Source organism: Geospiza fortis, unplaced genomic scaffold (genome assembly GCF_000277835.1).
Source record: "Geospiza fortis unplaced genomic scaffold, GeoFor_1.0 scaffold23, whole genome shotgun sequence".
Lineage (NCBI taxonomy): Eukaryota > Metazoa > Chordata > Aves > Passeriformes > Thraupidae > Geospiza > Geospiza fortis.
Window position 1 is genome coordinate 6,174,462 of NW_005054303.1, and position 26,611 is coordinate 6,201,072.

The 26,611-nt window shown below is 42.6% G+C and overlaps 1 protein-coding gene across 1 annotated transcript in view; it reads left to right on the forward strand.

Moving 5' to 3' along the window:
* RCOR1 (REST corepressor 1) overlaps positions 1-18,523 on the forward strand; it is a 44,094-nt gene extending 25,571 nt beyond the window's left edge. Inside the window, exons 5-11 of the mRNA XM_014311866.2 lie at positions 1,668-1,786; positions 5,162-5,240; positions 9,761-9,955; positions 10,944-11,021; positions 11,178-11,235; positions 11,781-12,010; positions 14,146-18,523. Coding sequence (XP_014167341.2) covers positions 1,668-1,786; positions 5,162-5,240; positions 9,761-9,955; positions 10,944-11,021; positions 11,178-11,235; positions 11,781-12,010; positions 14,146-14,187 — 801 coding nt within the window. The 3' untranslated portion in view covers positions 14,188-18,523. The remainder of the gene's footprint in view (positions 1-1,667; positions 1,787-5,161; positions 5,241-9,760; positions 9,956-10,943; positions 11,022-11,177; positions 11,236-11,780; positions 12,011-14,145) is intronic.
* Positions 18,524-26,611: the final 8,088 nt, after the last annotated feature.

The window sequence follows — 26,611 nt, forward strand, 5'->3', positions numbered from 1 at the left end:
TCCCTTTCCAAAAGGATGGCAGAAAGAGGCTTGTTTTCATCATGTCTTCCTTGATGTTCCTTGTCCTTCACTGACATTGATTTCCAAATATTCTTGGAGTCCTAGGGTCTCCCATTCCTTGGGTCAGGTGATGGAACTGTTGAAGAGTGGAGCTGCTTTATTCCTGAGTTCTTCTATAGAAGGCAAAATAGGGCAGGGGAATGTCCTGGGGAAAAAAGAACATAAAGCCCGTCCTGTTGGTCGGTTAACTGCCAAAGCAAGAAATTCTCAATTTGGTTTATGTGCAGAAGCATGGCTCTGTCCCTGAGTGAAGTTCATTCCAATACAGGGATGCCAAGCTCATGCACTGTTCCCTAGGTAATGATATTTTTTTACTGTTACTCCCAGGAAAGCGATTCTGCATGAAAGGAATTAAATGGCATGAAGCTTTGTGTGTAGCAGGGGACAGGAATCAATGGCTCAGGAGCATGTTAGTTGTTGGTTTATAGATGCTGCCCCATTAGTACCCCTGCAGATTGGAACTGAGGGGAGAAATCTCCAAAGCCAGAGAATGAAAGGCAAGTTATAGTATTTATCAGAGCTGGTTCTGATATTTTGGCACTCTTAGTACCAGTTTATAGCCAAGTGGATGTTTGTCATGAGCAGCCTTGTCCCTGATTTGGTTCTGTGGAACTCTTTAAGAACACCAGCCTGTTGCATGGCTGTTGGCAACACAACATTGACTTAGCACCTGTGGATTTCTGCCTGTGTGCAGCTGTGGGCCAGAGTGGGAATGCTGGTGTGATCTGTTATTAGAACCTAAAGTCAGTCTGCAGTTTGAGAACCAGGCTTGTCTCAGGTGAAGACTTAAACAGCAGTATTTGAGTGAAAGATATCTGACTCTTGCTCAGAGTTTTGTTTTCCTCCTCACCTGCTCTGCCCTCCAAACTGAATCAGACACTTAAGTAAAAAATGTTTTATTCATCAGAAAAGACTGGACTTTCACCTTTTAAAAGTCCTGTGTAAGAGCATCCATGTAGAGTGCCTCAAAAGTAGAGAATTAGTCTTAATGTAGTTCTGTGCTTTTTGGAGGCAGACTTTTCATTCCTAGTTAGAATGTGTAAGGGAACAAAAAAAATTTCCATTTTCCTGTACCCTCAGTTCACCCTCAGTAGCATTTCACCTTTTGAAAAGATCCTTTTTGAGACCTTTGAATAGACTTTGTCATGTGAATGGTGTGAATAAACCTATTTAACCAAACATGAAAGACATGCTTGGGATGTTTGCAATTCAGGAGTTTCTGTGATTGTTTACATGTCTCTGTGTTGGCTTTAAAACTGTTTTAGGTCTGTTCTGGCTTTAAAACTGTTACCTCAGTTTTGAGGCCTCATTTCAGATTTGCTCTTGCTGTGTTGCCCTATTCTGGAGGGAACCAGCTGCTTGACTGGTGAGTGGAAGCTTGCTGAGATGCTCTTTGGAGACCTTGATGTCCTAAATAGTAGGCACTAACCTGAAATGCTCCCCCATAGAACATTTCTGGAAAGGTTACAGAACTGCCTTGCTTGAGCCTTTGAGAGAATCCAATGTTAAGAGGTCTGATGTTCCTTGGAAAAACAGACCAATTGTGTGTGAACTTCTGGGGATACTTTACATATAAACATATAAAAGAATACATGTTTAATTTACAGCTTCCTGACAAATCAATAGCCAGCCTGGTGAAATTTTACTACTCCTGGAAGAAGACAAGGACTAAAACCAGTGTGATGGACCGTCATGCTCGTAAGCAAAAAAGGGAACGTGAGGAAAGGTAGGTTTGCAAGCAGAAAGGTCATATATTGCACACACTGATTTCTTTAGTCTGTCCCAGAAATTCCTGTTAGCTTGTAAGAAACCAGATGTAGGATTTTCCCCAAAATGTTTCCTGGTACCACACCTTTCCCCACCCCTCTTCCCTGCTATGTTTTGCTTTGCTTAAAGGCAAAAGGCAGTTGGCAGTTAGCTGTGTTCCCTTTTTGACACTGCAGTTCCTGATTGCCCTCCAGTGCCCTGGTTACAGTCCCACCATTCTAGAACTTTTTCTGTGATACTGCTTGAGGGTTGGAAAATTGAAATTAAATCTGTTTACAATCTGATTGGCACTGTTGTCAGCAGAACCAGAAAAGCTGATAAGCTGATAAGAAGGACAGTAAAAGGAATTAATGAAAGAGCTGAAGTCTGCCTTTATTTCCTCCACGTGATGCTCAGCAGAGTGAGAACGTGCACCTGCTACAGGAAACAGGCTCCAGTGCAGGAGCCCTCTGAGCCTGTGCCTGTACACACACAGACTCTTCCTCCTGCCTCTTAGAAAACTGTGACCAAGAAAAGGCTGCCAGACCAAGCTCTGTTTCCTGAGAAAGATGAAGTTAAGGGTCTGATTTTGAGTGACTGAGAAGAGGGTAGCACAGGGGAACTTAGGATGAGCTCTCTGGCTGAGCTGTTCCAGGGAGTGCTGGGTGCTTTGGCGTTTGGGTGAGGCTGGTGGTGTTCAGGAGGTCATTAGACACTGAGATTTAGCAAATGAGCTTGAGTCATGCCTTTTCTGCAAGCTCACCCTCCTGGATAGCCATGCAAGCCCTTGAAGGCAGGTCAGCAGTGTAAGTATCTGTACAGTTACTGTCAATTCACCTAGCTCTGGAGCTGAAAGAGCCTCAGAAATGCAGAGGTTTCACGTGACTGTGGCAAAAACAACCACTCTGAACAGCAGCAACTCCAACTGCTTGATGCAGGTGCCTTCTCAACCTGCTCTAAAATGCAATTAAGGTTTGCAATTGCAAACCAGACTTTAAGTGTGCCTGCCTTTGGAAGACTTCTGACATAATTGGGCAAAATTCTGCAAACACCTTTCCCCTCAGAGGGCTTGTTGCATTTCCCATTGACTGTTTGCTGGCTCCACTGCATGTGAGCAACTCTTGTTTGGGAAGGGGGAAGAAATGTGTTTCTAGGGTTGAGCTGTGCTATACCAATGACTCACTTAGCCTCTCCCATCTCTCCATTAGGTCAGCAATACTTGCTTAGCAGGCAGGGCCAGGGAGAATACTGACAGCCAGCTTGTCCAGTATTTGGTTGGCTTTCTTTGACCTGTCTCTTTTTCCATTATTTTCTCTTCTCTGCAAAGACTCTCTATTTTTCTGCTCCCCATCCTGATTGTTGGGGCTTTTTGTTTGTTTAGTTTTTCAGCTTTCCTACTAGTTATTGATTGAAGTTATTGATTGGAGGGGGGGATCTTTTATATGGAGTGTGTGTTTGTCTTGTACCATGTAGTTTAAGGTCTTTTAATACTCATCTCTCTTTTTGTTCTGTGCTCACAAATGAAATTACTGGAGTTTAGAAACACACATTTCAGTACCTGTGCCTGTTTGCTAGGAAAAGTAGCACCTCAGACCATCTGGTGAATGGGAAAGAACTGTGTGGGCTGCCATGTGCTGTAATTTTGTAACCTTTGAGGAGGGCAGCTGGATTGGGAGTGCTTAACTTGGTTTACATCTGCAGGAAGCTAAGCACCAGGCTGTCAGCTTGATGTTTGATTTCTGTTCTTCCCCTCCATTATGTAAAATAGTCAAACCCCTGCACCCTCAAAGGATTTGTCAGTGCAGCCATGCAGGGTGTGGAATCCACTCTGGGTGAGTTTAGGGTGCCTGGATTTTCAGGTTGTACTGTGCCATTTGGTGTTGGCAGAGCTTCAGAAGTGTTCTTTGGTTATGGCAATCGGTGTCTACAGCTGCAGAATTGAGGAGGTGGGCTTTAATTCAGCTCATGTCTAGGGGCACTTGCTAGAATAGAATACAAGAACAAACTATCAGCACAGCAAAGACTGTTGTGAAAAGGCTGAAATCTGAACCTAGGTGAGAACACAAAGAAGTTCTTTTGGGGTTAAGAGAAGAGGCAGTCTGAGGTACCTCACTCAAATACCTCTATATCCCTTTTGTGGCTAGGCAGGGAAATTCCCCAACCCCTCAGATTGCCACTAACACAGCTCTCAGTGCATTTGGGACCAGGTTTTCAGCACTTGTTCTAAGTTGTATGTGAGGGACTTTGTGTGCAGCTCTGGGAAGGGATGCTTGGGAGTGGATTCCCTGGAATCATCATTACCCAAACTAAATTGTCAATCAGCTGCTGAGCCAGGTGGCTTGGGAGAGCAGAAGTGGTTTGTACAAGTGCCTGCTCTTGTGGAGAAGGATGGCAGCCCATTCCTCCTTGGGATGTGGCTGTAGCAGGGACATGGCCAGGTGAGAGCTGATGCCACAGCCGAGCTCAGCAGCACATGCTGTGCCTGCTGGCTCCTCCTCCCTGTGAGCACAGCCATGCCCTGTCCTGGAGCTGGGACATATCTGCACCAGCTATGAAGTTTGGTATGACAAAATAGGTTAATTTTTTGATTAATAAAAATGCTTTGATTACATCAGCTTATTTCTTCTGTTTCTGGGCATCATTTCAAATGGCCAATGCAATTTACTTTGGTTGTGTACAGTACAAAATTCTAAATCATGAAAACACATTTGATTTGATGTCTGATTAAAATTCCACCTAAGCCAGACTGGACAGGTATGCCAAGGTTGCTTTCAATATGGCCTCAATTTCATGCCTATTATTACTCTGTAACTGATAACATCTTTTGCTTTTCCAGGGGAGAATAAAATGTGAGGCTGTCACTGAAAAAAAAAAAAAAAAAGAAAAACCAAGCATTTTTTATGCTTGTTCTTGAGGGAGTTCATCTTGTGCATCTCTGTTTTGCTAAATATTAAGGAGTTTCATGAAATCTGTGTTTTAGCTACTTGCTGTATTTTTAAGTCTTTCTTTCTGTCTCAGTTTGCCTAAAGTAAAAATGCTTGGTGTCCCATGTTCTTTGAAAGATAACTTGTGGAATTAATTTCATGTCTCTTGCCTTCATTTGTGTAGATTTATTTTGCCTAAGTACGCTGAGAAGTGTCCCTCTATGCACTATCCTCAGAATTAAGAATTTATTGACTTAAACTGATACCAAATAAAATCAACACCAATCCCCCCAAAAAACCCACATCCTGGGAATAAAACTAAGGAGAGGTTTTGGGTTTGCTGTGGCATTCATGCTTTTGTTTTAGCATGCTGTTTATAGAAAAAGAGAGCCTCACAAACTAATACAGTACTGTTTGCTTTTGTCTTCCAGTGAGGATGAAATGGAGGAAGCAAATGGAAATAACCCTATTGACATTGAAGTTGAACAAAACAAGGAGAGCAAAAAGGAGGTATAATTCTGTTTCTTACTCTTGTACAAATTAAAGTGTTTTATTTACTAGCTACTTCATGACAGTATCTAATTTTCTTCAGTACTTTGTCTAGTTGTCATACAAGAAAAGAATTGTCTTCAGAATTATTCATAGATCAAGACAAGTATAGATAAAGAAGTTGTTATGAATAGAGCTGGGAAAATTTAACACTTCACTATCCCATGCTAATGTACTATGTGATTGTTTCCAGTCTCTTTTGTCTTCTCTTTGTCTGTGTTAGCTTAAACCACCCTCAGTGGTTTAAATCAACCTAACTGCATGGAGAGGGAGTAGAAGCACAAGCCCCTATGGAGATGGCTTGGTGGAGGGGGGATCCATCCTTTTGTTCTAGGTAGACCAACAAAAGTGCATTTATGTACAGGTTAGTCTCTAAGGTACATTCCTGATGTATTGAATTCCCCAGCAATCCTTGTCACTTCAGCAGCACCAGGATTGTAGCTGTACTGGTGAAAAGTAAAGGAGAAAGCTTTTGTGCCTAGTTAATTTTGTCTGGCAGGGTGACCTTAACCTGTTGTTACATCAGCTCAAAATGTAGTACTTGTGTTTCACTTCAAGTACTTCATTTTCTGTGGGCATAGAATTCTGGATGAAAATAGCTACACAAATACCACAGTTCTGAAAACCCAGCCTGTGATGCCCTGCAGGAGATCATATATTTAATCTCCATGTGCATAACCTGCAGGTTACCTGTTACTAAATAAAAACACCTTGTTCAGCAGCAGTGTGGGTTGAATGTGTGAGTTACAGGAAGATGATTAAGACCTTCTTTCCTTGAAGTTAGCTCCCTTTCATGGTTTTTCTAGCCTGATTTCTCTCCCAGTCTCTCTCTCCCAGTCATTCTACTTCTTCATTTTTTAAAAGATTATATTTAGGGAAAATCCACTAGATGTATTTAAAGACAGGATCCCACACAGTCATAAAAAGGTTCCAGAGTAATGGTTTTGTCAGTCACTCTCAGTGAGATTAATTCCTCCAACAAATAATTTTGCATGGAAATAACTGAAAAATCACAACATTCCATCTACTCTTCACCCACGTGAGGGTGCTCTCTAGACTTTCCAGGAAAGTTTTGCTGTTGTTTCCACTGATGGAACCAGCATGTTCCTGATGTCTTCCTAGGGGCAGAGTGGATGTGAAGCCATTTATATTAATCCTTACAAGAAACTGAGTTCTCAGAAGCCTCAGCAACACTCAGACAGGAAGGATTCTCACTTGGCTAAGTTCCAGCTGTGTACTTGCAGCTCTCTAGTGTTTTGTAAATAATGCTATTGTCCCATTTCCCATTATTTTAATGAATTTACAGTTAAGATTTTTCTGTAAGCTCTTCAAAAGCTTGCATCTGTAAAAGAACTCTCTTCAACCCCCTTTATTATTTCTTCCTTCCCAACCAATGCTGACATGTCCTGAACTTGCTGCAGAAGAGGGAAGAAAGGTAGCTCTTCACCAACTTGGCTGCATGTAAGGCCAAACCAGATCAGATGTCTGGTTTGGACAGTTACCATGAAGACATTTTTGCAGAAAATCTTAGTGTGGGAGGAGGCTTTGTGCCCTCCTTGTCACACTGGTACAGGCCATGGCGCTCAAACCAATCTGAAACTCATGCAGTGTATTCAATCTGGCTGTGTGTGCCATGGCAGCCTTGTGGGGACTTTTCAGGACAGGATTGTGCTGGAGGACAAAATGGGGCTGACAGCCTTCACAGCCTGTTCAGAGTTCAGCTGTGCTTGTTCATTCTGGAGAGGAGGAGTCTCAGGGGAGACCTCTATCACTCTCTGCAGCTGCCTGAGAGAAGATTTTGGCAAGGTGGAGGTTGGTCCCAGGCATCCAGGGACGCAATGAGAGAAAATGTCCTTAAGGGGGATTCAGATTGGACATCAGAAATAATTTTTTCACTGAAAGGGTGGTCAAGCACTGAAAGGGGCTGCCTGGGAACATAGCAGAGTCACCATCCCTGGAGGTGTTCAAGAAATGACTGGACAGGGCAGTTAGTGCTGTGGTTTAGTTGATAAGTGTTTGGTCAAAAATTGGACTCCATGATCTTGGAGGTCTTCTCCAACTTAAGGATTCAGTGATTCTGATTTTACAGTACCTGAATTTAGGGCTTATTTGAAATGCCTTGAGAGAGAGAGCAGGTAACCAGGAGGGGACAAGTTTGTCCTTGGTCATTAGGTTTCTGTAATGATGTGGTCAGACATGCAGGGGCTGTGATGTGCCAGCAGCCCGGGACTCTTACTGGAAGGAACCTCCCTGTCCCAGATCTGCAGAGATGTTCTTTCAGCTCTGAGACCTGTTGGTTGCTCTCTGACTTACCCAGTAATACTGGGATTTCTCAGAGTATCTGAAGTGGTGGTGTTCATCTGTTTCCTCCTTTGAGGATCATTGGAAGAAGAATCCTTTTTTCTTTTTTTTTTTTTTTAATTTAATTGTTAGTGCAACTGTTTGGATTTCCTTGCATAGTGACTCTGTAATACTGAGGTCATGACCTAGACCTGCTTCCTCTGTATCTTCCTTGTTCCTGAAAGTGCCTCCCACTTCATGCTCTGTTTCTATGTAGCTTGAGATAGCTTTATTTCCTTTTTACACAGTGAAATCTGAGGAAGGGAACATTGTATTAAGGAGTTTGTAAGACTGAAGTGTGCTGGATAGCAGTGGCAATATCTAAATAAACAGGAGCACTGCTAAATCCCTTCTAAATCCCTGCATTTTAATTCTCTCTGGTTTTCAAAAATTGGTTTAATTCTCAAGAGAAATGTGTGTGGCCAGGAAAGAAGAGTTTCCAGGACAGACTAGATGTTCCAATTTTTCCTGGGGCCTAGAGGCATTTGGAGCTGTCAGAAATTGTTCTGCTGGAGCTCTGGTTCTTGTCTGCAGCACAAAAGAGCTTTGCATTTTTTGAACTGTGTAAAACAGTAATTTGAAACTGCTTTCATTTTTCTTTAATGTTGAAGCTTCTGGGATGTTTGCACTGCAGGCATTGCCTGTTGGTCAGCAGACAGGCTGAACCTGCAGTGAGGCATTGCTGTGTAGTCCTGGGAAGCAGTGTATGTAGATGAAATATGAGTGGATCTGAAATGTCTATCCATGCTGAATAATTTACCTGGCTCAGTTATCAAAGTGCTCCCTTCTGAAGCAGAGAGCAGAGCTTACTTCACTTGTTCATAGCTAAGCCAGTCTGGTTTCTCCTGCTCACCACCTGCTTTCCTGTCTGCAAAGAGACATTGGCCATTGCAGGAGGGATACCCCTGAGTTACCTCTTGCCTCTGGGCTTGCCCTAGGCATTAGATCTCGTGGAATACTGTGCACCAATGGATGGAAGAAAAAAGTTGAGAGCAGGCAACTGTCCACATTGCTGCTGCTGCTGTGGGGCTCTGGCCATTGTGCCCATGAGGAGGGTGAAAGCTTTTATCCGTGCCAGCTGTGCTGGAGTCCTTTGGGAGTCAGAACCTCATACCTACTTGGGGTTTGGTGCCCAGCTTCGTGTGGTTTCAAATGCAAGCATTCAATACTAATGGGCAAATGCCAAAAACTGTGTAGAAACTCCATGTAGCTGCACATTAGGAGGAAAACAATAGCACCAAGTGAAGCCAATGTGTTTAAAGCTTGCAGTGATCAAGCAGAGGATTCACATGTACTGCCTCCCCTCTGCTTTTTCTCTCCTTGCCACTCTTCTGTTCTGTGTTCTTGGCCAGGCTCCAGTCACTGGGGAGGGTAAAAAATCTTAAGTATGAGTTGATTGTTGAGTATAACTTCTGCAAGAAATGGGATTGCTGTCTTAGAATCAGCTGTGCTCATGAAGGATCTGTAGTAAGTGTCCTGGCTAATCTACTTGTCTTTGCTTTAGACATAAAGGATAAAAATGGCAAGTGCTCTTTGAAATACTCCTTTTTCAAAAAAAAAAGACTTAAAATTTATTTTAGGTAAAACTGCACCATTTTGATGGAACAGTTGATATTCAAGTGCTATGCAAGAAAACCTGGCTTCCAAGAAATGGTGTAACAATCTAAGAATTACCCTGTTGTCACCTCACTCCTTTATCCTTTGATTTATTCCTTCCTGTGTCTGTCAGGTAGTAAAACAACTCTCAGTAAACTGTTTTAGTTGTGTTCTTTCTGTTTCCACACTTCACTTTGTTTCCTTCTGGTGGTGTGTTCAGATCTGATGATGAAAACAAGAAGAAGGGTTTTGAAGGTTTGAAAATAACCAGAACATTTAATAGAGCAAAATTGGGCATCTGTCTCCCAAAATGAGAATGGGCAGAGAAGGCAACCACGATATCTCTGTAAACACTGAAAGCTGCTAAAGGAAAGGAGAAATTTGTATAAGACAGTTTGTATGACATGCCACTTAAAGCAAAAATGTCCTCCTGTCTGCATACTGACGTTGTTGTGGCTGAAAAATCAGAGTCACAGAATGGCGTGAGCTGGAAGGGATCTCTAAGGATACTTGGTTTTGTAAAATGACCGACTGCTGTTTGCCAGGTGCCACCTGCTGAAACTGTCCCTCAGGTGAAGAAGGAGAAGCACAGTACACAGGCCAAGAACAGAGCAAAGAGGAAACCTCCCAAAGGAATGTTCCTTTCCCAGGAAGATGTGGAAGCTGTTTCTGCCAATGCCACAGCTGCTACCACTGTACTCAGACAACTGGACATGGAGTTGGTCTCCATCAAACGGCAGGTACGAGCGGGATCGCACAGGAGTGACTGCTGGGTTTGCTGGCAGTGCCTGTTGCAAACAGGCAAATTCCTGCAAAGCTGGCAGGAATTTGTAGCTTGGCAGTGATGATGCACAGTGTTGACAGGCTGCTGTCCTTGTGGTCTGAATGTAGCTCTGGGTTTTACATCTCTTATGTTTTAGTTCTGTGGGCAAGCCTCCTTTCGACCTGAAGTAAAACAAGGGAAAGTTCATAGCAGGACTTGAAGGAACATTTGTTGGCACCTAGCTTTTCTTGCAGTTCAGAAGTCTGTCTACAGTTTTAACTGTAACTTTCCTCAGGTGACATTTATTTCAGTAGTATGCAATTTCCATCTGCAGCAGCTCTTTCCTTTGCCTTTTCATGTGGTACTTTTAGAAGTCACAGAGATGTTTGGCTTAGTCTTTCCTAGACAGGTATCATACAGACTCCTTATGTACCTTTTGCTTCCCTGATGGATCTGCCTTTTAAACAAATGTTTTTCAAGTATCTGTGAGTAAATACAGGTTTGCTACATGAGTTTGTTGCCTAGATCTGAGCATTTTGCTGTTTCTAAAGCAGAGATCTGTCTCAAGCTTTTTATTAAACTTAATAGAATTGGTATTTTGGCCTGAAGCCTTTTTCCTGGCACTCCGGGAGAAGCTGAACTCTTTAACAGTCTTTGATTCATTGCTTGCTGCAGATGGGTTTGGTCTTCTTATGCTGGGCTTTATACAGGCCTGGAAGTTGGGGCAGTTCTTGCTCCAAATGACTTGTAGACAGTGGAGAATAAATTAAATGGGATCTCCTGATTTGCCAGCTGCTCTTGCTGTACATTATTCCAATATAGCAAGCTTTCTTTTTGGAGAAGGCAGATTGTGAGAAAAACTGGAAGGCTGAGCTTGTGAGGTTCCTGCCAAGGCTGCTGGAAAAGGGCTTGTCCAAAGATTTTTTTTTTTAATCCTTCTTAAAGGGATGTAACTTTCTTTTCAGATTCAGAATATCAAACAGACAAACAGCGCGCTCAAAGAAAAGCTTGAAGGTGGTATAGAACAATACAGACTTCCAGAGGTGAGATCATTTTCTGACTTTTGTTAATTGTGAAGATAAATGCTAGTGATGTACTTTGACTAACAGTTAATTCCTTGTTGCAATTTTGAGAGGTTTTTATGAGCTCAGATACAAGTGAAAGTATATAAATGAATTTTTGTTGCTGTTGTTGTCTAGGTCGTCCAGAAATTTAATGCACGTTGGACCACAGATGAGCAGCTTCTTGCTGTACAAGGTATGGCACTACAAGTTTATTTGTACTTCAGTTGTTGATAGTCAAAACCCTGGTGCATGTCAGAGCTGAGTTTCTCTTCAGAAGGTAAGGAAGGAGGACTTGGACACTGCCATATACTAATGCCCAAAGAATGTATTTGAACAGGGATGCAATTTTCCCCCTTCCCCTCCCTGGGCAACATAAATGGCGTCATGAATATTGGCAAATAGTGTCTGCTTGTCCAAGCTTTCAGAAAGTGACTCTCAGCTGGAGTCACTGCTGTCATCTTTGTCTGTCTAACTTTTCAAGCAGTACAGCCAGATTTAAACAGGCCTTGTACATTTGACTCCACCCATCTTTTACTACACCTCTATTCTCTTCTCCAGGACTGGTTTTAACTGTGTCTCTTTCCCGGTTTAAACCTTTTTTTTTATTCTGCATTAATCTGAAGAAGGTTTGAAACCTTGACAGAAGTTCAGCTTTGGATCTTTATGCTGTGTCTTGAGCCTGATTTGTGGTCTTTATGGAAATAACACAGTTTTTGTTTTTATTTTTGTTGCTTTTAGCAATCAGGAAATACGGCCGAGACTTTCAGGCAATCTCTGATGTGATTGGAAACAAATCTGTGGTGCAAGTGAAAAACTTTTTTGTAAATTATCGACGTCGTTTCAACATAGATGAAGTCCTACAGGAGTGGGAGGCAGAGCATGGCAAAGAGGAGACAAATGGAACCAATAGCCAGAAGCCTGTAAAATCTCCTGATAATTCCACTAAAATGTCTGAAGAGGAAGATGAGGTAAATCCAATTCAAAAGTCACATCAAATTCCCAATCTGAGCTCAGTTCAAATAGATGTATGTGTGTATTTATATATATATATGTAGTCTTTGCAAAAGCCATTTTTGTCAATCTTCAGTCAGTGCATATTTCACTTCATCTGGGTATACAATTCCAGTACTGATTTGGGGAATTGGGAGATCCAGGCTTGTATGAAAGTGGAAGGAGAACATTAAATTTGCAGCCCTCTGACAGTATGTGTATCTCATCAGAACATAGATGTTTTAATACCTCTTTCTGCTGAAACCCCTTGCATCTTTATCTTGGATTTTTTCCCTGCACTCAGTTCTTCCAGCTCTTCTGGGTTTGGCTTTGTGGGATCATAGAATCTTGAGCCAAAGCTTGCTCTTTCATTTTTGGTGAGTGGTTTCACTTGAATGAAGGGAAGAAAGCTATAAGCAACATGAGTGTGTGGAACTTCACTCTGGAGCTACCTAAAGGCAAAGTTTCTTTCAGTTTACAACTATTTCTGTAAAGGCAAATTTTAGGAACAGCCTCTTCTTGATGGAGGTTCAGAGTTAACACTTTTCCAACGGCCATGTAGGTTTGAAATTAACAAAGCGACTGTAGGATGTTTAAGTATGGAAGTTAGTTACAAAAATTTAGTATTAACAATAAAGATTAATACTTAATCTAGTAGAAGAAAACCATGGTAGAGGTTTGTGTGTTAAAAAGTCTGATCAAGTACTCCCTTTGGCCTAATTTAAGACAACTTGTTGAAAAAAATGCATTGTAAATGCAAGCACAGTCAACAGCATAAGGCAAATCTTGGTTGAACATGGAGTAAAGACTTCTCAATGTGCTGTATATTTTTGTTGCTCTGATTAGGGCTGGATCACTTGGACATTCAAAAAGCAGAACTTCACTGCTTCACAAAACCTAATAACATGCAATTCAAAGATGCTTATATTTGGGAGCTAAGTCCAAAGGTATGAGAAATGAACAAAACCAAACTCAGAACACTTGCCTTCACAGGTGTGTGTGAGTGAAATTGTCCCATTCTTCCAGAATTGAGAGATGGAGCAAACCAGCATTGGTGCTAGTCCATAGCCACCAATTTGAAAGATATGTGGCTCTTGCCACTGTCTTTTCCTGTGTCCTGTAGAATTATGTTATACTCTGCTGGTAATGCAGAACTTTTCTTCTCTGAGCCCTCTGAGATTCTTTCTCTCTTCAAATACATCCTTGCTTCTGAAAGCTGAGGTCAAAAAGGGGAATCTCACTTGACATAGGGAAGCAATGGCTTCCGCAGGAGCTGGAGTGGGCTGATGTGGCCAGGTGGGTGGATACTGGAGCAGTGAGGATCCCAAATGAGTTGGGAGAATGGAGGCAAGACAGCAAGGTCTGGTAAAATGACTACTACAGCAGCAGTTGTGATCCTGAGATTAGTGATGGAAGGTGCCCACTCTGAAGCAGACAAGTGCTGAGTAGTGGGAACCAGACCAAAAAAAGCTGTGCATGTGGAGCTCCTGCCTTCAGAGGTGGCATAAGCAAAGTGCTGGCGGGGTGTCTGTCTCAGTGGTTCTGGGGCCAAGGTGAAACATCACTGGGCTTGTGACACAAGTGACCTCCATGGGCTGGGAGAGGGTTCCTGGTCCCTCCTTGTGCAGTGCTGCATGGCTGGTGCCTGCTCTTGAGGGCACTGGGACAGGCAGTGTCTGGTCGAGTCAGGTGGACTCAGCAGTAGCCAGAAGATTTTGCTGGCCTAACACTGAAATCCCTTGGGTACTTTCTTCCCTGGCATGCCTTGGCTGTCTGGCCACCAGCCTCCTGAAGGGTTCATCAGGCTTCTGAGGGCTTTGGGCTCTGCCATGGCAAGTGGCCACAGTTCCTTTTATTTGAAGGGGTGAGGTGAGGCTGCTGGTTGTAAAGCAGCATCAACTCCAGTCTTAATTCATATGTGTTTAGATTCCCAACAACACATCCCAGTGTGCCTCAGAACAGGGAAAGCTGTTGGAATTCCCCCCATGTGGCAGGGTTGTATGTTTTGTCACTGTCAGTACTATAGATTTGGGTTGGAGTTTGGAGATGCTAGAAAGTCTATGTGTATTCATTTTAAACTAAATGTCTGCTTTTTCTCTCCTCTTCCCTCCAGGCTACTTCTGTTCTTGATGTCAGATATGCATCTGCTTCGTGAGAAGGTGCTGTAGCCTAGAACAATTTGTGTTGACTACTGTGTTATCCAGGATATCAGGTATTAGCAAACCTCAGACAGCCATCTGCATCATATCTGTGGACAAGCAGCTATTACCAAAAAAAAGGCAAACGCTTCCAGTCCTGTGCTACATCTGCCTTAATCTCCCCTCATTCCTCCATACTGCCTCCACTTTCTTTCAAAAGCACCCAGGTAGCTCAGCTCTCCATTTCACCAACGTCATGCTTAAGCATGGGGACTTCTAGAACCAGTAACACCTGTCTATAAATTTTGACCAACCTGCAAAACAAGGAGCTCCTTAGCAGCCCCACAGTAACTCTACACGTTAGGAGTTCTTATAACACTTGGTCCTTAGGGTATAAGTATGTATTGCTGCATGGCCTCGTGGTCTCCGCTTCCTGTGTATTCTTACGATGACACTATGATTAGTGAGCTTTCTATAAAGGAGGGGCCTGTGCACACGCCAGCCGTGGCAGGTTTGTTCTGCAGTGGCAGGACATGTTAGCAAGCAATCATGAATAATGCAAAGTGATAGGAAATGTTATTTCTAAGGTTTGGTCAGTCCAAGGTTGTAGATGTAACTCATTACACTTCTGGTTTGTGCAATTTTTTCCACTGTATTTGTGTGTTCTTGCTTCATAGAAAGCTCCCTAATTGAGCATTTTATTCCTGTATATTTTAATGGCTTTTATTTAGTGCAAAAGGGAATACTTAACCTGAAACTGTTTGATACGCTATTTAACCCCTGGCATTCAGCATTTGCATTGTAACTTGTTAAGTGAGTGCTACACAACTTTCTTTTTCCTGATCCTCTGTGGGATTAAGTCAAAACAACTTTCTCTGGTGCCTCTCCTTTTGGGGAATATGTGCCTTTTTGCATTTGGCTACCATAGATCACTTTCTGTCCCAGTGTCTCATTCCTCTTCAGAGCGCTGTTTGCCAAAGACATCAAACTGCTTCTCCCACTGGAAGTTTGGATGAGGGTTGGAGCACAAAAATTCAGCCTTCAGGAGTTTTTGGTTTCTTGCAAGTGTAATGGAGAAGAACCGGGTTAATTTTCATTGGCCATTTTAACCCTTCTGAAGCACACATCGCTGTCATGTTCTGAACCAAAATATGCAATTTAAAATCTAAGAGGTGCTTTTCCAAATACTTGGTGCATGCAGCTTTCAAATCCCAGCCCTCTGCTCAGATGGCTCGTGCTGTGGCCTGTCTAGCTGGCTTAAACTGGAACTGTTCTTGCAAGTCCTGTGGGAGGACTTTGCACCTTGAACAAGGTGGTTGCTGAGTGCCAAGCAGACAGTGTCCAGGGAAGCTAGAAGCAGCAGTATTACTTCTTGTCCAGTGGAAAGCTGCAAAATAACACTAGTCACAAAGCATTTAAAAATGGTTAATTCAATGATGTTGGAAGAAACCACCACATGTCTTTGCAGGTGGAAAAAAGGACTTTTCTTGCCTCTCTTCCTGTACAGAGGATTGAGGCCAAGATGGCACACAGTGATGTACAGCACCATTCTTACACAACTTGAAATGAGCTAGCCTATGGCCTGGCCCACAGGTGAGGTTGGTGGAGCTGGGGCTGGGCCCTGGACTTGGTGCTGAGGTTTGGCTGCTGTGCTGTGCTGTGTGCTATGGTGGCTCTGCCCTCTGTACCCGAGCAGGGCAGGCTAATGCTGGGCAACAGAGCTGGCTCTGGCACCTCCTGCAATGTGGTCACAGCCCCAGGAAAGGCAGGTTATGTGGCCTCTTGTAGCACTGAGGTGTGGTCTTACCCTTGGAGGAAAGTTCCCTGTCAGAAACTGGGCAGCAACACACAGGCACAGCGCAGATAGGGATTTCCTAGGGCAGGTGGAGCCCCAAAAGGGCCCTTTCAGCCACTTGGCAGCTGTTTCTGAGCAGTTCCAGTCTAGTAGCTCCAGAGAGATCCTCTGAGGTGATGGGAGGATGGAAGGGAGCTATTCCCTGTCCTCTGTATTGCCTAGCTGCTGCTGTGAACTGGCAGCTCTGGTGGCTCAAATGTTCCTTCAGACCTGTGCCAGTTGGAGCTGGGAGTCTCTCATGGGAAGGAATGCTAGGAGTTAGCCAGTGTGAATTAGGAATAAAGACCGGGCAAATAGCACTGTGAATCCAGTTACAGTTGTGGTGTAAAGCAATGCTGCTCTTTAGAAACACTCTAGTATTAAATATTAAACCTCCTGCTGGTACCAATGCATGGAGGTCCTCACCGGTGTGGGAGCTTGCATCCCAGCTGGGGGAGCTCATCAGGACAGGCTTCTGCCGGAGACTTAGGTACCTGTGAGGACTTCTCATTGGTTTTTTGCCCTCAAATCTGTCCATCTTATCAGAAAAGTTGTGTTTTGGCTTCATCCCCATGGGGTAGGGGGAAATGTGTATCATTTGTGATATTAGGAAGAAAAAAGTTGTTTCATTATTTTTCAGTTTACTGCTATCTTATTGTAGTTGATACATGCAATATAATAGCACTGTATTTTAAACGTTTAGTTTTTTACATTCTCTTGAACTATGTTTTTAAATGCGATAAAATCATTTTAGCTTTTGAAATGGTTTGACCTTGTTTAGGTGAAGACCCTCTTTTTCTTTTGTTAAATGGGTCAAGCATTAGATACATCAACTGGTTGCATTCTGACTAGAAGGGTCCACAAAGATAACTGCATAAAATAAGAATATTCACTTAAATTTTGTTTCTTAAACTATCGATGTGAATGTCATAATTATATATATTTTGTGGAAAATGGGAAATTATTTCTCCTAAGTATAAGTTATTGTGCAAAATATGGTATCGTTAAAGAAAATGATAGTTTAAGTTTTAGTTTTAGAAATCTTAAAGATATAAAAGTGTATTGCATATGCATAAACAAATTTCATTTGTTCTATTTAATTTTTATGTAGTTGTGTAAAGTGCTAGGTAACTTCTTTTTTCACTTAACCATTAAAACAACCTTGTTACTTGAATATTCGTGTTTAACTGGTTTGAAACAGTGATCAATTTTTGTAATATAATCTTATAACCAAGGGAAAAAAATACATGCCTCAGTTGTGCTTAACAGTAAAGCAACAATGTACAATCAGATGCTTAAGACCGTAGTAGCCATACCTGGTAGTGCAACCACAATGGTTGTGTCTCAATATATTTAATACCTATGGGGATAATGGTTTCTTAATATATTTTTACAAGTTTGCAACCAGGAAGACCCCATAAATATCCACTAGAACACTTTTTTAATAGTTAAAAATAAGAGTGAAACTCTTACTCTCTTAAAGCAATGTCCTGACAAACATTTTTCTTTCCTGTACAAATACATCAGAAACATTATGTATTAAAATATGCTCATTGTCACTTTAAATTTCAGTTTTTATTCTGTGAATTCGCTAATATGCTGTTGGTATTCTTGCACACCAAATATGAGCCAAACAGTGCATTACACTAACTTGATCACTGGATTTGTGAACAAAAATCTCCAAGTCAATGAAATGCAAAAATATCATAGGAGATTTTTTTTGATGATGTGTTTATTTTTCAAATTGGTATGAATTTGTACATAGCCCATTCAGTGATGAGTGGGCTGATATTTTACAAAAAAAAAGGAGAAAAATTATTTTATTAGCTCCAGCTTGTCTTCAGTAAGTCAAAATCTCGTGATCTTGTGCAATGCCCCTAAAGCAAATACTTTCTGCCACTCCCTGGATTAATGCAGCTTTTCCTGTTGATAGTAAAGCACAATTGCAGTGAAAGTTACAGTTCAGAAGATGGAAGGTCAGTATAGTCTATGCATGTTGTATAATAATGAGTGTTTACATTCATATTCTCCTAAAATGAAATTTATACTGGAGTGTATAGTATTCCATTATGTAGATTTTATCAATTTTGTTAACTGCTTATAGATTGCTTAAAAGAAGTTTTTCAAGATTTTAAAGATGTATAAGGTTAAGTTTGCAAATATAATGGAAATGCTGTATAGCTTTTGAAGTGATGAAATACTCGTTGGGATTTTAAAGAAAGTATGTTGTAATAATGCTGTTGTAAGTAATATTTTAAATGTCTTTTTTGCCTGTTTTCTATTATTCAGCACACTTACTGTGATGAATGTTCATAGCATTATAAAATTGCTTAGCCACTGAAAAGTAACATTTGGTTTTGGATTATTTTACTGTATGAGGAATTATAGTGGGGTAAATTCCTTTGTGAAATTCTACATAATTCATTTTTCTATGATTTCCAATGTTTGCTGACATCAAATAAAATTTTTTCAAGCCATTGATGTAATAAAATATGTAGTAAAATGTTATTGATGTAAAATGTGGTTCTGATGTGTAACTGACCCCCTACCTTTCAGATTTTGATCAGGAAATACAAAAGGTGTTTCCCTTTCCTGACAGTGTCATCCCTCAGATAAGGGGAATCTGTAGAATAAACTGCTGGCCCTTTGCTTCATGTACAAAGCACTTGGCTGTACAAGTTAACAAGATTGTCATCTTTCCCATGAAAGAAACACATTTAAATCCATAGGAAAAGGCAGCACTTGCCCTCAAAGCTGAGCAGTGTGCAGTGTTGCTATTGAAGGTGCTCAGAAGGCCAGGAAATTTTGCACCTTAGAATTTTCACAAGATCATGTTTTTTGACTTCACATGCTGGAGTGCTGCTGAGCACTAAACACAAAAGCACAGACAGGATTTTGTGGGGCTGTTTGGGGGAAAGTGCTTTGAGCAGATTTCCCAGCAGTGCTCTGGGAGCCCAGAGTTAGCACAGGACAGGAGACAAGAAGTTCTGTGCTTTGCTCATGTGTGTTAAAGGCAGCAGAACTCCTACAGCAGGACACTGGTGGTTTCCAGCTCTGCAGCCTATGGAGGGCAGGAATTAGTCATGCATTTCTATATTGTAAAGCAAAGTGGTAGGGATAGAGACTGATTTGGGGTTTTGGAAGCACAAGCAGCATTTTTGAGAGCTGAGGGTGTTTCCTTACTGGAAAACATTCCTTGTAATTTTCCTGCTGGTAGAGAATATGGTACCAATATTGTAAGGTAGCAGTCTGCTTTCTTAGGGGAGTTATTTGACTCCAAGCACTTAAATCTTCAATACAAACCAACCTTTCTTGCCCTTGTGCCCCCCAACCCCAAAGTAAAACAAAGAGAAACAAATAAAAAGGAAGGACCTTCCTTTCAATCAGGGAGCACAAAAAGATGAGGAAATGGGGACTTCCCCTGCCTGAAAAAGTGGCTGAGAAGCAAAGGTAAAGTAGGGATAATGCCACTGGTTTTGGAAACACAGGTGATGCACCTGTACCTGGTAATGGTATGTGTTTGTAAATGGGAATGCAGTGTTGAGTTAATGCTGTGTTATAGCCTGTCCTACATAAACAAATTGGAATCTGAACATGGTGGCACCAAGCACTTCTGCCTTAGAGCAGGAGCTGCCTGGCAGGATGTGGTACAAGCTGGAGTTCAGGCTGAAAGGGAAGAGTTCACTCTTGGTGCTGCTAAGTGTGCCAAGATCTTAATATGATCCCCAAGTATCAGCTTTATGAAGTAATAGTATAAACCTGGATTTAATTTCATAAACCATCTTCCAGTCTGAAAGATGCAGACTGATGTTTGAGAGAGAAAACCAAGTATCAAACCTATTATTCACTTCTAAAGCATGCTCTGGCTCAGCCACCAAAGAGCCTTTGAAATAGTAAAAGCAAATGTAATTTCTGGTCATGCTTCTAATAAACAGTCAACAAAATGTATTTGTACAAAAAAAATCAAACAAAAACATTTCTGCAAAGAGCCTGCTGAGAGTGGTAGAGAAATTGTTTTGTTGCAGAAGAACTAAGGAGGAATCACTGTAAAATTTTATGGGAACAAAGTTTCTAAGATTATCAAGAAGGGAATTATTGAGGACAAAGTTTCTAGGGTTATCAAGAAGGGAATTATTGAGGACAGTAGAGTAGAGGAGATCTGAACTTTGATAGATGGACAAATCACCTGGAAGTTTCCCCTGCTGAATGGGGAGAAGTTTATATGGAGGCAGGCTGCAGCCTAGCCTAACAAGGGCACTAAAGGGCAGGATTTTCTGATTTGGATAAAAACATTGACCAGGTAAGGAGTTCACACTGGGCAGATGAGGAAATGGGAGTCAGGTCATGCTGACTGATAAGTTTGTATCTGGAGAGAAGGGTGAGGGAGAGGTGCGTTGTTTGTTCTGATTCTGGATGTGTTCTTTGTTTTCATGAAGGTACTTTGCAACAGGAGAGTGTGTGGAGTGATGGCAATAAAATGTGAAGTGGGAGATGCTTTTCCCTCTCTGCACACTTTGGGGGCACAGACCTAATGTGTCTGACATGTAATGCGTGAGACCATGGCTTAGCAAGACCTGGATTTCCTTTTGAAATGGAAGATGAGACTGTGTGTGTGACAAAACCAGGCTGATTTCTATTAGAAAAAGATGAATAGGAGATCTCAGCAGCTGCAGTCTTCCTGATGCTGCCTTGTGTATTCAAGGTTTAGAATAAAACACAATGGAAAGTGAATTAATGAAATAGAAGAATGAGTGCAGTGGGTTTGCCAGAGATCCACGTGTGCCTGATTAGTCTATGGCAAGGTGCAGGATTCATCATTGGATAAGGATATCACTGCCTGAGCTCGCTGTCCAGAATCCCTTAGAGAGAAATAAGCTTTTCTAGGGTATAATTAATTTAATCCTAAATTAGCTGTTGAAAACTGATCTAATGTATTACATCCTGAAAGTGCTTATTCCCTTCCTTATTATAGATCAAGGTAGAGCCTAGGGCTCGGGCTCTGGTGTGGGAGCTGGCCATTAACCACACTTGTTCCATGGCCGCCTGGCCTTAACCCAGGAGGGGACAAGGACTTGGACCCCTCACTGCAGTGGTGGGCATCGTGCTCGAAGCTGGACGAAGAAATGTTGAAGCCTCATACCAATGCTTTGGAAAGGTCCTCTGGGGTATTGTGTTCTTTACACAAGATACAGTGGGGAATCTGGAATGGTTGGAAACTTCTGGAGCTTCTAGACAAGTGTGCCCTCAAGATCGCAGATTTTTGTTGCTTGTTGGAATTCGCCTCTGTTTACAGAACTAGCTCCCCGGTGGCTTGGAACCTTGTGAGTGCTCTGTAAATGTAGATTTATTGTATGGGGAACCCCACTGGGCCAAATTTCAATTCCTTTGAGCCCTGTGTCCCACCTCTCTTGAAGGGACAGCTCAGGTAAGAAGTGTCCTGTGAAGAAGCAGTGTCGCTAATGTTGAAAATGTTGTAATGGTATATTTTCTACTATGTTTAGCCTTTCCACTACAACTTTAGGGGCAGCTTTTCTAATGCCAAAAGTAGCTTTGTGTCTCTTATCAATATGCTGTGCTGTTAATGCTCCCAAAAAATAAATTAAAACCAACTATTAATAAACCAAAGCCAAAAGCAGTCAATTGGATGTTCTCCTTTAAGCTAATTCCCTTTTGCTGCGTGACTGGTTCTCCCCCCTGTACGGTCAAGTCTCACTGGCACAAATATTCTGAGAAGATAACTTTTAAGCTTAAACAAATTATCCTTTAAAAGTATTTGTATAAAGATTTCAGTTTCTGCAATTAATCAGGGGAGGCCGTGGGTTCAGTGCCGTGCTTTGCTCGGGAAGCAAACAATACCCTGCGCCTGTGCTCCATCACAGGCAGCCTCTTGCTTTGACTTTCAATGAGTGACCCAGAACCACTGTGGGATTTAGCAGCAGAAAAATAATTTAAGAGAACTGTTCCATGCACACAGGGAAGATAAACTAGTCAAGCAATTTGTTGTGAACAATGCCTTTAGCCCAAGGCATGGATGGAAAACTTGTCTTCCTCATGGTTTTATTTTAGTGCATTGTTAGCAGTGAGTGCTGGGATCTGCCAGGGCTCCAGATTTGTGGTTCAGCATTCAGTGTCAAGAAAAAAGATCATAATAAATATCAACTGACTTACATCTTCTCTTCCCTCAAATGTGCACTGCCTAGGGCCTCCAGAATGAGAAATACACCAACTCCTCTTCTGCCAGCCTGGCTCTCAAGGTGCAGAGAAAATCCCTTACAATAAGAGGAGAAAACTTGATTTTTTGTGTGTGTGTATCTGTGTGTGTATATGTATATATAAAAATAACCTATGACTCCCTAACTTCTGCTGGATTTCCCAAGGTATTTTTTGTATTAATGCTTTAAACCATAAGTCCTCCAAATGAGGGGGTGTAGCCCCTGCTGTAGGCATTGAAAAAATAGGGAGCCTAATACGAATTTTGTTAGGTGCATTTACATAGTCTGCAGGGAGAGTTGGATTGGATGGATAGTAAATAACTTCATAATGTTAGACCAAATGCAGTTTTAGTTTTAAATTATTACCTGTTAGCTTCTCATTAGGTGTGGGTCAGGCAGAAACTTGACAAGGATGTGCTTTGCTAATGAGGGGATGTGTTGGTGTTCTTTGGGGAGCAGCAAGGCTTCAGCAATGCTTTATTGACTGGAGAGAATGTCCAGCTCCTCAAATGGCTGTTTGTTTGAAGACACAGAGCAGGGAATTCTGTTGCATTCATGAAACATCTTCCTTTTCACTTTGTCCACTGGAGATGGTAATTTGGTGGATTGACCTGGGTGATCTCAAGGATTTCACTAGTAATTGTACTAACAAGAGGGCAGTGAATGTGGTCCTGTTTTCCATCCTTCTGCAATGTTTTGCTTCTGTTATGAAAAGAAAAAGTTATCTGTAAAATGAAACTAAGAGGATGTTTGTGATTTTTGTTGCTGTTCTTGCATTTAAAGATTGCCATAAAGCAGTGGACTCATCTCTCTTTTTCTTGTAAAGGTGTGTTTTTTCATTTAGTAACTCAGTTTTGTTTCTACAGCCTCCTGGGATGGAGAGGTCACAGTGCTGTATAAATGAAAGCTGAGTAATTGAGATGGTTTTCAATGTTTTTACATTTTACTAAAAAGTTAAATGTTTACTTAATGGCCTGTAAACCCTCAGGAGAATATGTCTTTGTTTTAAAATTCAGAACCTGCTAAAGGCTTCAAACAGCTGCTGGTTGCTTGGGGGGACTCAGAGCATTGCCGTGAGTTGCTAACATGCTCATGGAGGTGGAGCAAAACTATAATTGCTGCTAATTCTGCCAAACCTAAGGCAGGGTTAACTCATCTGTGAGCTGCCATCTGCAGATGGGCAGTGTTAGGCTGTGTCCTTCCCATGGATTAGTCCTAGAATAATGACCAGTTAGGGCTGGCATTGCCAGCCTGTGGGTGTTTGGGAGGTAAAACCTTTAGCTAATGTTTCACAGTAATAGAAAAGCAGTTGTGTACCTAAGGAAGAGACAATTATTAATCCTTGTGGTACATGGCTACCAAAAGCCCCAGAGATGTCATTATAGGCAGTGTGATCTAGCAAGGTGTTGTGAAAGAGGTTTGTGGTGGATCTTGTCTAATAGCAAAGGGTTATTTTTGGTTGGTGTAAGACAAGCCCCATGAAAAGTCAGTGCTGGTGGGAAGGGGCTGACCTGAGCTCCATGTCCCTGTTGGAGGAACATCACAGGCTGAGGTTGTGCAGCAGCCTGGAGGAATGGGTCCTTAGCTGGATGCAAGAGGCTTCTAGAGAGATGTCAGCGTGGACTTGCTCTCTGAAGGCTGAAGGTCTCTGACACTAGAAGGATGCTGCCCTTGAGGTGGGCTTGCTCCTTGGCAATGATGGTATTTTTAGCAGGTTTTTCTGGAAATTCCTAACCAGGCATAATCAAAGCACAGAGTAAAGTTGGAGAGCACATGAAGAATGTCTTGATATTATACACATCAACAAGGTTGCTGGGCTGTGCTCCAGCTGCAGATTAGCGTGGGTGTCTAGAAATCAACAGAAGGTACCTGGAACCTATGCTGGGAGCAGTGGAAGCCCCATTGCAGTCTGTGGGGGAGTTTGGGCTTGGGACTGCTGCCATGATCCTGTCTCTAAGGCCATTCCTGAGTAATGGATGAAAAGTTTGGGTTGTTTTCCCTGCTGAGTCTGGCTGCACATCACAAGTTCCCTTTTTTTCATGACAGCCTTTTATAGCGGGTTGTTCTCCTAGAATAGCTGGAGCTTCGGAGAACAGTGTCCAAATCTCTTCAGTGTGTGACTGTTTTGTTCTAAATGAGTTGTTTTGCAGGCAGACCCCCAAGGGCCACTTGCCTGGGTGGCTTTAGCTTGGCTTGGTTTATTTTTTGTGTACTAATTATTCCTTTGAGATTCACTTTGTGATTTCTGTTCATCTGTTTAGGTGTCTCAGATGAGAAGACAAAGTAACATGTCATTTAAGTAAATTAGTATGTGAAAACTGTGTCCTGAAGTGTTTGACTAATGCTCACAGAAGCCTTTGGAAGCCATGTGTTTGTGGCTGGAAGCTGGGCAGTGTGTGCAGGCTGCTGCCTTGCATAGCACCTGCAGCAGAACTAGGGAAGAAATTGTCAACCCTAGAGGAGGAAGGGGCATGGATGTGTCCTTGCATTTCCTCTGCACTCCTTCCTGGCCCCCCTTATGAGGAGGCCTTCCATGTGGGAAGCTTGGCATGAATCTGCATTACTCTGGCCATTCAAAGCTACTGAAGTCTGCTGGCAAAAGATCCAACTCTTGTCCAGTGGTGAGGCTGAGGCTGCAGAGAGTGATGGCAGGAACAGCAAGGGGCTGGAGGGAGGTGGTGTGAGTCCTTGGGGGATGGAAAGGAGGCACTGAGTGGAGGCTGTGCCCCTGGAGCAGGGAGCAGCTTGGAGCCCTGGACTGAATTTTTGCAGGAGATGGTTTTTTGGCCAGGGAGGGTGAACAGGTGGATGCTTCAGCCCAGGCTGTGTGGTAGGGCTAGAAATCGGCTCTTGATGAACTTCTGGAAATGAGGCAGCAGAGGGAATTAATCATTAGCAGAGCTGAGTGACAGATGTGCCACATTCTTTATTGCTGTGAAACTTTGAGTTTGATTATCTTTGTATAGAAACTCTTTCTCGACAGAGCCTGTGTTCAATGCAGGAGTGCCAGGAGGCACTTCCAGCCTGTATCTAGCCAGAGTCAGCAAAGCTCTGAGGGGGCAGGGATGGGGAAAGTGTTCCCAGTGGCCCTGGAAAGTGATTAATCCTGTCAAATGACAGCCTAAGCAATACCTATTCTGAAGGATTGGGGACTGTTTCACTAAGTTATGAATCACTAATGATTTATTTGGGGGATTTCTCTGAAAAAAAGTCCAGATGAATATAATTTGAAGGGGAGGCATAAGCTGTGCTGGGATGCATGAAGGACCCACATGTCTAGTGATAAATGATCAAGTGGGATGGCTTCTTGTAGGTTTGGAAGGCTGGAGACCAAGGAGTGGGGTTCTAAACATGCAGCTGCCTTCACATATAACATGGTAGGTTGCAGGTGTTGGATGCCAGCCCAACATGCTCAGGTGGGGGCAGAGGGTCCCACAAAGCAGGTCCCCATTTGCCCAGGTCAGCAGAGGGAGCAGGTGGTGCATGTGGAGCAGGTGTTTGGCATTTGGTACCTAAGGGAGGAGTGTTTGGCTTTTGGTACCCGAGTGAGGAGTGCTCTCCCAAGCCCAGCACCGCTGCTATTTACCTCAAAGGCTCCATCCAGCCTGCCAGGCCAAGCAGTGCTGTTCTCTTTGGGAGGAGATGCCTCAGGTGGATGGGCCATCTGTACAGGCAATTGTGGGAGCTTGCCCTAATTATGCCTGTCTCCCCTTTCCTCTCCCACAGACTTCAGCAGCTCCCATCAGGTGAGCAATGCCAATTTATTCCGAATAGCATCCGCTCGATGTGGCTGTTTCCACGGCCTTTATCATATCTCTGTGCTTCCAGAACATCAGCTCTGTCACACCTGTAATTTATTCTCGAGCAGTAACGTAGCTCTTGGAATGATGCCCAGGTTTGACTTCAAGCAATGATGAATTCACAAGGTCCCTAAGCAAGTGGCTTCAATTTTGTTACCTTTGCTGCCTTAATTTGCCCAGCATCTTTTTTGTTTTCTACTTAGCATATCTCATTGCATCGCCTTCTGCCAGGTTAAAAACACTGATCAGCCACTTCTTCCCAGCCTGCTACTTGTAAATGAGGGGGCAGCTACCCCTGTCTTACTTTGGATAAACCAAGTAGTGTGAGTTTGCTGCTGCTCTCATTGGAGGGAGGATTTTACAGAATTTAAATGTCCTCCACACAACTCATGGTATTTGGCACTGGTGACCTGCAGAGGTGAATCTCCCTTCTCCTGTGTTTCCTGGGATGAATTATCAGACAGGCAGTTCCCTGGTTCCTGTTTCATGGCTGCATTGAAGATGCTCTGGAAGTCAAGAAATCCATTTAACCCAGTCCAAGCTTTCTTCTTCCCAAAAGGTGATTTCCTTTCTTTGTGTTTGTCCTCGTGCCTTG